General features: G+C 61.7%; 1 protein-coding gene across 1 annotated transcript in view; it reads right to left on the reverse strand.

Annotated features, from left to right (window-relative positions):
• Nucleotides 1-1,740: 1,740 nt before the first annotated feature.
• Nucleotides 1,741-10,271, reverse strand: part of RSKR (ribosomal protein S6 kinase related) — an 11,603-nt gene continuing 3,072 nt past the window's right edge. Inside the window, exons 11-32 of the mRNA XM_031060624.1 lie at nt 10,207-10,266; nt 7,849-9,986; nt 7,571-7,763; nt 6,989-7,081; nt 6,745-6,879; nt 6,335-6,454; nt 6,005-6,097; nt 5,723-5,857; nt 5,506-5,599; nt 5,329-5,422; nt 5,162-5,243; nt 4,614-4,747; nt 4,161-4,326; nt 3,814-4,006; nt 3,630-3,701; nt 3,366-3,489; nt 2,993-3,104; nt 2,711-2,791; nt 2,483-2,626; nt 2,267-2,341; nt 2,000-2,080; nt 1,741-1,918 (exon numbers count right to left, since the gene is read on the reverse strand). Of these exons, the coding sequence (XP_030916484.1) occupies nt 1,811-1,918; nt 2,000-2,080; nt 2,267-2,341; nt 2,483-2,626; nt 2,711-2,791; nt 2,993-3,104; nt 3,366-3,489; nt 3,630-3,701; nt 3,814-4,006; nt 4,161-4,326; nt 4,614-4,747; nt 5,162-5,243; nt 5,329-5,422; nt 5,506-5,599; nt 5,723-5,857; nt 6,005-6,097; nt 6,335-6,454; nt 6,745-6,879; nt 6,989-7,081; nt 7,571-7,763; nt 7,849-9,986; nt 10,207-10,266 (4,527 nt within the window). The 3' untranslated portion in view covers nt 1,741-1,810. The remainder of the gene's footprint in view (nt 1,919-1,999; nt 2,081-2,266; nt 2,342-2,482; nt 2,627-2,710; nt 2,792-2,992; nt 3,105-3,365; nt 3,490-3,629; nt 3,702-3,813; nt 4,007-4,160; nt 4,327-4,613; nt 4,748-5,161; nt 5,244-5,328; nt 5,423-5,505; nt 5,600-5,722; nt 5,858-6,004; nt 6,098-6,334; nt 6,455-6,744; nt 6,880-6,988; nt 7,082-7,570; nt 7,764-7,848; nt 9,987-10,206; nt 10,267-10,271) is intronic.

Below are 10,271 nucleotides of genomic sequence, written 5' to 3' on the forward strand. Positions count from 1 at the left end.
ATCACCCCTTTGCAACGCCTTGCTGGTGATGGGGACCCCTCTGTTCTCCCCCTGCCACCGCACAGGGACACAGCTGAGTCACCCCTTGTCATAGGAAGGCCCCCTCATGCCACCCAGGCACTCCACTGTGCCATCTCCAGTTGCTGCTGGAGACCCCTCTGTCCCACCACCCCAGCTTGGTTATGGGCAGGGACCTCTGCCACCCCCTGCTGCTGATGGGGACCCTGCTGTGCCCCCCTATTGCTACTGCCAAGTAAGGACAGCGACCCCTCCGTGCCACCCCCAGGCTGTGCCCCCTATTTCCACTATTATCTAAAAACAGACTTTCCTTCATCACCTCTGGACCAGGGACCCCCTTGTGCCGCCCCCAGGCTGGGGTCACTGTTACTGTGCAGGATATCCCATCTAGGCCACCTCTGTGCCCAGGAACCAGCAGCACGGAGCCCCAGACCCTCCAGGACAGGGTGGGGACACTCACAGGAGACCAAGCCCCTAAAAAACCACCCTGAGCCGGCACAGGGACAATACCAGTGTCCCCACTCGCCCCACGGGGACAGCTGCCAGGGCCCCGCTGTGCTGAATCCCGCCGTAAAAGGAGGCTCAGCCGCCCTGTGTGGCCCTAATCCAGGGAAGGGAGCACATCTCCCTGCATCCCACAGCCGGGGCCCCCCACTGCCGGCCTTGCACCTCGGAGGCTGTACCCGACCCCGCGGGGTCACAGGGCAGGGAGGAAGGCAGGGCCAGGGAGCAGAGGGCACTCCTTCCCCACGAGCCACCCACGCACCCAGGACATGCAGGCACAGCCCCAAACATTTCCCGGGTAGATAAATCGGTGCCAGCGCCCCACGTGTCACGGCACCCGCCCCACACAGAGCGGCACGGCTGTGGCAGAGGGCAGGGGAAGGTGATTTCCGTCCCCCTTGGGCAGGAGAAAGAGGCCATTAAAAACCAGATCACTTGTTGGAGCGCTGCTATTTTGGGCCATCACAGGGGAGGGAGGGTGCCGCGTGGTCCCCATGGCGGTGGGGAGCATCCTTGGGGTCAGGAACACCGGGAGGGGGATCCCGCAGGAGCTGCCCCCGCAGGGAAGAAGGGAGGTGAGGTTGGAGCTGTGCTGGGAGCTGGGGAGCCCCTAAGGGAGCCCCCCCCTACTCCGTGCAGCATCAGCGACCAAGGGGGGTTGGGAGCAGGAGCTGGCAGAGCTCCCAGCACTTGCTGAGCCATGGGATGCTGCGTGCTGGAGCCAGGCTGGGAGGGGGAAACATCCTCGTGCAACAGGCGTGTGCCCACAGCCCCGTGATGAGGGTGCAGGATCCAACCTCTGGAACCATCCCTGCGATAAGGAGAGGAATCCAACCTCTGGAACAAGTTCCACACAACAGGCTCGTGCCCGCAGCCCTATGATGGGGTGCAGGGTCCAGACAAGCCCCTGCAGAGCAGGGCAGGGAGGGAATCTAGGGCAGGAGGAGGAGCAGGGAGCAGGGGAGGGAAGCTGGCTCAGCCCGGGCACTCTGGCTGCTGCCGGGGCCGCAGGGTGGGAGCCTGGGGAACGCGGTCCCTTATTGAGAGCAAACACTGGCAGAGAGGGGGGGACGTGTTCCCCGCCAACAAGGAGAGGCCCTGGGGTGGCAGGGAGCTGTGCCACGGCCCCGTGACAGAACAGGAACAACCGGCACAGGCTGGACAAGTTGTCCCCACCCACAGCACCAGGAGCTTCCTGAATGCACACAGCAGGCAGGGTAAAAGCCAACACAACTTTATTCAATAAATAATTACAACATTAACAACAGGAAAGGTTTCGGGCTACAGGCTATAGCGGCTCAGCAGCTTCCTTGCTGGCTGGCTTCAGGCCCAGGTAGCGCAGCAGGCTCTGGAGCTCCTGGCAACCCAGAGTCACCTCAGGGAGAGCCGACAGGACCTGGGAACAGCAGCAGCAACAGTGTTTGGGCTGGTGGTGTTGTAGTCACAGCAAGGGTAAGAAATAAACTGTAAATCTCACCTCTTTTATCTTCTCCTGCATCTCCTCGTGGGTTCTCAGCACTTTCTGAGTATGATGGAACTTCATCTCCAGCCCTCGGACCTGTGGTGGTGGGAGATGTCCGTCAGGACTCTGCTCCAAACTTGGGCAGGGACCAGCCCAGAAGGGAGAGGGGACCACTGCCCAGGTCAGGAGGGTTGGAACTAGGTGACCTTTATAGTCCCTTCCAACCCAAACCATTCTGATTCTATGACTGGAGCCAGAACAGCCCTTTGAAGCTCGCCATACCTGCTCCAGGTACTTGTCAGTGAGCCGTATGTTCTCATCCTCTTTTTCCACGAGCAGCAGCCGCAGTTTATCCACCTGCAAAAGGAGCAAGCCCTGCTGAGATCCCTGTGGGGGAAAGCTCTGAAGTGGGGGACAGGGTGGGAGGAGCAAGGTCTGCAGAGGTCTCCTTGTCCATGGTGGGGTGACATGAGGAGCCCTGCAGCCCCCCAGTCTCACCTCCCGCCTCAGCATGACACGCTCCTGGACGTAGGCAGTGTCCACCTGGTGCTCCTTGCCCCTCATCTCCTCCCACAGCACCTTGGCCTCTGTCTCTGCACGCTGGAGCAAGCGCTTCAGCTCGGACACTTCTGCCTTCAGCCTCTACAGGGGAACAAGGGATGCTGGGAGGGGTCCTGTGCCCGGCAGCCCCCCAGGGTGCTGCCCACCCATGCCCCCCTCACACACCATGACTTCCCCACTCTTGTCGATGAGTTGCAACATCTTCTCTTCCTGCTGTTTCACCACGTCCTGCAGCTCCTTCTCATTCTGACAGGGAGGAAGAAGCAGGGTCAGGCAGTGCCCAGCCCTGGCCACCCCCAGCACCCAGAACGGGTTTTCTCGTGTTGGAGGAGGTCAGACAAGCCAGGAGCACCCATGGGGCGTCACCAGATTTCTCCATGTCCTAGATCAGCGCCCGTCCCAGTTCGGCTCTGCCCTGGGGTGAGCGCTGGCCCACTTCTGACTTACCTCAAGCTTGGTCCTCAGTGCCTTGTTCAGCTTGGCAATGGTGGCAGCCTGGGCATCCACCTTCTCCTGGCTCTCAGCTGTCACTGTCTCCAGGCGGAGCTGCAGGTCAGAGCTGGGAGAGGACAGTGGTGGTGAGTGGGTCAGCCAAGCACAGCACCAAGTACCAAACCCCTCCTGGGCATGTCCCTGGGCCCATGGTGAGAGAAGACACCTGGTCCAGCCCAGCCAGCTGGAAAAAGCCCATCAAGCCATGACAGAAGTCTAATCCAGGTCTGGGAAGAGGCAAACCCAGGCAGGCTGCCTGCAGGAAAGGCCATGCCCAGGACAGTGATGCCCCTGCTCAACCCTTGACACGAGCCCACTCTGAACTCACATCTCTGTCTGCAGTGCCCTGAACTCGCTCTGCTCCAGTTCCTGGATGCGGGAGCTCAGCATGGCAAGGCTGGAGACCACAGCTCTCAGTTCCTTCACGCTGTCCAGCAGAGTGTCCTCAGGATCTGCAGGCAGGAAAGAGCCTTGTGAGCAACACAGAGGGAACATCAACCCCAGGGCACACAAAGGCGTGCCTGCTCATCCCTCTGCACAGCAGCCCTGCAGCTTCAGAGCAGGGTCCCAGACAGGGTGACAGCCCCAATACCTATTGCCTTTGACACAGATGCAACTTTGTCCTTGGCAACTGTACTCCCACTTCTGCTGGTTTCATTGGCATCTGCGAGAGGAGAGGACAGCAGCTGTGCCCAGCCCTGCACATCCCCCAGCATGAGAGGGAGCAATCTCCATCCTAGGACTCCCCAAAACCCAGAGAGGGGATGCCAGCCCACCTTTCCCTGCCACAGCTTTCAGGACGCTGCCCACGAAGGAGCTGCCGGCGTGGTGCGGGGTGTGGCACGCTGGGGTGTGGAAGGCTGGGGTGCGGAATGCCGGGGTCCAGGCGCGGCGTGGGGTCTGCCAGCCCGGGGTCCGGGGGCCTGGGGTCCAGGCTTTGCTTCTCGATGGAGCATCATCATCATCATCCTTCAGAGGGGAAGGAGAGTACAGCACCAGAGTGCAGCTTGTGACTGTCCCAGCAAACACAGGGTCTCAAAGCCATGCCATGGAGAGCCATCAATGTGTGATCCCCGCCGCCAGGCCATCCTGTTGTGCTGGTCCCCAGCACAGGGCTCCCTACCTGCTCTTCCAGAGCAGCCTTGAGGCAGTCAGCGAGCTCCTGCAACCGCATCTTGCTCTCCATAATGTCCGTGGAGCACCAAGAAACTTTGTTCCTCTTTGTCTGCAAGCTGAGGAGCTCGGCCTTGGTGCTGTCCAGCTCCTTGCTGAGGGCAGCCTGCTCTTCCCTGTGGGATGGCATCAGCCTCAGCAGGAGCAGCATTTCCCTTCTTCAGTGTGGGATGGGGACAGGCCTGCCTCTGACCATGAACCAGCAATGGTGCAAATCCCACAGATTTAGGCAGCTTCCCTCAAGATGGGATCTGCTAGCCTTCCTCACAGCCTCTCCCACCCACCTGGACCACCACACTTGGCTGGAGCAGCAGCGGCCAAAATGTCCCCTCTGACACCCCAGGAAGGGCTTGATTTCCCAAAAATAGAGGGGTTTGAGTGGAGCTGGTGAGGGGGGCAGTACCGCAGGCGTTGGTGGGACTCCATCAGCTCCTTGTGCTGCAGGACACGCTCCTGCAGCGTGGCTAGCGTGGAGTTCAGCCTGCCCTCCACCTCCAGCAGCTGCGTGCGGCACATTTGGTTCTCCTGATCCAGGAACTGTAAGGGGGTGGGGGGACACAGCCGTGAGCAGCCAAGCAGAGACCCGAGGGGGCTCATTGGGACCCCCAGCACAGACCCTCCCATGCCTCAGGGCGCTGTTTCTAATCAGGGGCAGCTTTATCCCAGCAGCCCAAACCCTACAAACCAGTTTACTGGGGACATAGCACAGGCTGGGGGACAGCTCCATGCCTGCAGGGGAAACTTATCTCCAAGAGCTGCCCAGCCCCCTCCCTGGGAATCCCTGCCGGGCAGGATGAAAAGCTGCGCTACGTGCGGGATGTCAACCGCCCTCACCAGCTCATCCCCCTCCGTAGGAGGGCTAATCCAGCTCCTGGCCATCTGCCAGCCTTCCCAGAGAGGAGAGGCCGTGATGGGGGCCGGCAGCGCCTGACAAGGTCAGGCAGCTCCTACCTCCCGGCACTCGGTGGCCTCCCCCAGCTCCTGGCACAGCTCCTGGCACTCCTGCTGCAGGGAGTTCCTCTCCTGAGCCAGCCTGAGGGGATGGGATAGGATCAGGGGGTGCTGTATTTTGGGGGCCAGAGGTGGGATAGGCTCAGGACATCAGGGCTCAAACCCACTGGGCCATCTCCTCCCACTGCTTCTCGTTCTCCTGCTGCAGTGCATCCCGCTCCTGCTCCATGCTGGCCAGATTTATCATCACGGAGCTCAGGTCTGCGAGGGACAGAGCTGTCAGCCAGGGGGGACAGGGGCAGTGGGGATGGGGCAGCTCCAGCCCCAGCATCCCCCACCCCTACCTTTGCCCAGGCGTGAGTTGGCCACTGTCAGCTGCTCCAGCTGAGCCTCTGTGTCCTGCAGGGTCACCATGGTCTTCTCCAGCTGGCAGGATGCCTGTGGAGACACAGTTCTTGTTCTGGGGTGCTCTTCCCCATGGGGTGTTCTCACACCAAGGCGTGCCCCAAGTCACCCCGTGCCTCAGACACCTCACAGCACTGAGAGGAGGCACCCCTGTACCTCCTCCTTGGCTTGAAGAGCTTCCTTTGCTTGTTCCCGTGTGGCAGCCAGCTCCTCCAAGCAGCTCTGCAGCTTGCCAGGCACACGCTCCAACAGGGCATGGGACTGGGACACCAGGGCCCTCATCTGCTCCCGCTGGGAAGGGAGACAGCACCAGGCAGAGCTCAGCATGGCACTGCCATGGCACTGTCCTGCTGTGTGACCAGGGACAGGTCATGGCACCCGGGGCACAGAGCACTGGCAGGGCAGTGAGGCGCTGAGCACCCACGGGACACCCCTCACCTCCTCATCCAGGGCCCTCCTTTCATTCTCCAGATTTTCAAAGGTGACATCTAAGAATTCTCGGAAAGACTGTGCCTCAGCAGACAGGGATGCCTGTAGGGTAGGAGGAATGAGTCAGCACTGCTGTGGTAGAAAAGCCACATTTAATGGCCATGAAGGAAGACAAGTACCAGCCCTGAGGCCAAATCTGCAGCAGCTTCCCAGCAGCAGCACCAGAAAACCTCTGGTGCCCCCAAGCCCATCACAGAGCATCACCCAAGCTCAGGACGTGGCAATGCCCTACCAGCCCCGATCCAGCGTGGGTAGCTGGGGTAGCACCACCCTCAGTACCTGCAGGTTGATGGCTTGGGCCAGCAGTGTGCTCAGCTCTTGCTGGGAGGCCAGGCTCTGGTCACGGGCATTGATCTGGGCGCTGGCGTGGGCACAGAAAGCCTCCAGGAAGAGATATCCCTGCAGAGGAGAGGATCCTGCTCCAGCCATGCTGTCACACAAGGGGAAACTCCCAGGAGCCATCCCTGCACCAGTCCAGGACTCCTGCTCCCAGGGGGGCACAGCCCGTGCCAAAAATACATCCAGAGAGCTCCATCACACAGCACTTCTTGTCTTCCACATTGGGATTTTCTTCCTCTGGGATGCCAGGGAGATTCTCATCCCCAGAAATGGGTGGAGATGCAGGATGCCCCACCAAAGGCATGAGGACAGCTGAGACTGCCTCGACCCCACAACAGCTGCCCCCTTACCTGATCCTTGGCTCGTAGGGCTTCATCCACTCGCTGCCTGATGGCATCCCGCTCTTCCAGGCAGCTCTGCACCTTGCTGGGAGCACTCTCAGGCACAGCCTGGCACTGGGACACCAGGGTCCTCTCCTGCTCCCGCTGTGGGAGGTGACAGCACCGTGAGGCACCAGGTACAGCTGCTGTGAGTGCCAACAGGTCTCCCAGAACCCAGGGGAAAGGGGAAGCAGAGGGATGTGTGGGAGCTCACCTCCTGCTCAAGGGCTCCCTGCTCATCCTGCAAGCTCCGAAAAGCGGCATCTGCGAGGCCCCGGAACAGGAGGCTCTGGCTGCTCCAGGCGCTCTGGGGAAGGGACAAGGACAGTGGCTGAGATCTGGCACACTCATGGCCAGTGACAGCCACCAGGCACCCAGCTCCAGCTGCAGATCCCACTCCACTCCCCACTGCCACCGCACAGCCTCTGCTTTCCTCCGCAGCTCAAGGCAGAGCTACCAGTAGATCTCCTCTTCCCAAGAGCATCCTCCAGAGCAGAGGGCACTTCGCACCAGCCCCGCTCCACCCTGGGGCCAGCAAGAGCTGGCCAGCCATGACACCTCCCCTCCTCCTGCCACGTGCACCAGGGATGTTTCCCCCATGAGGGTTCAAATCCAGCAGACTCAGCGGGTTGATCCAGGCGTGATAATGCAGCACCGGGCGCGTGATGCAGCAGCCGCGCTTTACTTCCACTCCACCAACCCAGACGGGGTCACTGCTTGCCAGCAGCACAAGGACACTGTCACGGCACCGAGGCTGCAGGGGACAAGGTGGCATCACCTTGGAGAGGACTCTTACCTCTTCGGGGTGGGTGGTGTCTGTCTGTGTGAGCACGTCCCTCTGTCTGGCCGGCCCCACACCAGACCGTGGCCGCTGGCTCTCCTGCCAGTCACGCAGCTGCAGCGAGAGGGCCTCGATGATGATGAGGGTGCTCTCCAGCCTCCCCTCCAGCTCTGCCCGTGGCAGGGTCTTCAGCTGCTCCCGGGGACAGCTGGGGACAAAGAGAGAAGCTTAAGGCAAGGACAGCACCCACAGGTGCCACAGCCCCATCCAGGGGGGCATGTCCTCATACTTACTGCCAGAGCAGGGAGTCTGTTTCCGCAGCACTGTCCTTGGCACAGGGGAGGCTTCCCCTGGAGGTGTTCATGCTCCTCTCCCACACGTCCCGAGGGGTCATGAAGGTGCCAGTGGCCATGGAGAGCACCGGGGTCATGCTGGTGCCCGTGGCCATAGAGGGCACTGGGGTCATGCTGGTTCCAATGGCTGTGGTGGGCACTGGTGTTGTGCTGGTGCCAGCGACCACAGTGGGCACAGGGGTCATGCTGGTGCCAGCCACCACAGTTGGCACTGGGGTCGTGCCAATGCCAGCAACCACAGTGGACACAGGGGTTATGCTGGTGCCAGTGACTGCAGTGGGCACAGGGGTTGTGCCAATGCCAGCAACCATGGTGGGCACTGGGGTTATGCAGGTGCCAGTGACCATGGTGGGCACTGGGGTTGTGCTGATGCCAGTAACCACAGTGGGCACAGGGGTTATGCTGGTGCCAGTGACCATGGTGGGCACTGGGGTTGTGCTGGTGCCAGTGACCACAGCTGGCACTGGGGTTGTGCTGGTGCCAGTGACCATGGTGGGCACTGGGGTTGTGCTGGTGCTGGCAACTGCAGTGGGCACGGGGGTGACACCGCTGCTGGCATCCTGCTGTAGCTTGCGGAGGGGCAGGCTGTGCCGCAGGGATTCCACCAGGAACGAGGTGTTGAGGGTCTTCTCCAGCCACACCAGTGGTAACATCCAGGACACAGCACCCAGGGTTGATTCAGGTGAGGTGCCAGGGGTGACAGTGGCTTCTGACCCAGCAGGCTCCAACCCACTTGCCTCAATGGGAGAGAGGCCAGGTGGGCTCTCTTCTGGGGGGACAGGGGTGGGGAATTCGGCTCCCTCAGGGGTGCCTTGGCAATGCATACGATCAGCACTCCCATTTGCAGATGGGGGCTCAGAGGCTGCAGAGCTGCAGGAAAAGTCTGGAGGTGCTGCTCGCCACCTGCGGAAGGGAGTCTTCTGCGGAGTGGAGCTGGTGCCAGGGGGCCCTGGGGTGCAGGAGGCTGTGCTGGCATTGCCAGGGGACCCAGAGCTGCACGGGGGTAGAGCAGAGCTGTCTGGGGAGCTTGGGTTGCAATACACTGAGCTCATAATGTTGGGGAGCCCTGGGGTGGTGCTGCCAGGGGATTCCACAGTGCAGGGCCCCAGGACAAGACTGCACATGGTGCTGCCAGGGGACTCCAAGATGCTGGCCACAGGGATGGAGCTGCATGGGGAGACTGGCACGGTGTTGCCAGGGCACTCTGGGGTGCTGGATCCTAGGATGGAGCTGCACAGGGGAACTGGAATGGTGCTGCTGGAGCACTCTGGGGTGCTGGGAACAGGGAGGGAGCTGCACTGGGAGACTGGCACAGTGCTGCTGGAGCGCTCTGTGGTGCTGGATCCTAGGATGGAGCTGCACAGGGGAACTGGAATGGTGCTGCTGGAGCGCTCTGGGGTGCTGGGCACTGGGATGGAACTGCACTGGGAGACTGGCGCAGTGCTGCTGGAGCGCTCTGGGGTGCTGGGCACTGGGATGGAACTGCACACAGAGGCTGGTATGGTGCTGCTGGAGGGCTCTGGGGTGCCAGGCACCGGGATGGACCTGCATACAGAGGCTGGTACAGTGCTGGTGGGGGGCTCTGGGGTGCTGGGAACAGGGATGGAGCTGCACACAGAGGCTGGTACAGTGCTGCTGGGGGGCTCGGGGGTGCTGGGCACCGGAATGGAGCTGCACTGGGAGACTGGAATGGTGCTGCTGGAGGGCTCCAGGGTACTGGGTCCCAGGACTGGACTGCACAGAGGGGCTGACACGGCGTTGTCAGGGAGCTCTGGTGTACTGGACACTGGGACAGGACTGCCAGGGGCCTCTGGGCTGGTGCTGCTGGAGGTCTCCAAAGCACCAGGAATAAGGGTGGCATTGCTGGGAGCTTCAGAGGCACCAGGCTTAAGGATGGGAGTCCCGAGGTCATGGGTGGACTCCGAAGTGGTGCTGCTGGGGGGATCCAGGGTGGGAGGCACTGGGGTGGTGCTGCTGGGGGGGCCCACGGTAGCACTTCGCGGGGGTTCTGGGGTGCAAGGCACCGTGGTGATGCTGCTGCGGGGGCCCCGGGCACAGGACACTGGGGTGGCACAGTCCTACAGGATATTTTAGGGGGAAAGGGGGGTCAGGGCAGCCCTGCCCTTTCCTCCTGCACCCGCACCTATTTGTCCCAGTGTCCCCATTTCCCCCATGGAGGAAATACACTCGTCCTCCCATTGCGCCAGCACCATCAGCCCGCCCAACATTCCCGGTTCCGGTACACCGCAGCCCTCCCCGTTACCCGGTCCGCCCCGTTCGTTATCCCCGCACACTGACCTTGAGCCGCAGCCGGCGGAGCAGGGGGGTCAGGCTGGTCCGGTCAGCACCCGACTGCAGCTGCA

This window comes from Geospiza fortis, unplaced genomic scaffold (assembly GCF_000277835.1).
Source record: "Geospiza fortis unplaced genomic scaffold, GeoFor_1.0 scaffold425, whole genome shotgun sequence".
Classification (NCBI taxonomy): domain Eukaryota; kingdom Metazoa; phylum Chordata; class Aves; order Passeriformes; family Thraupidae; genus Geospiza; species Geospiza fortis.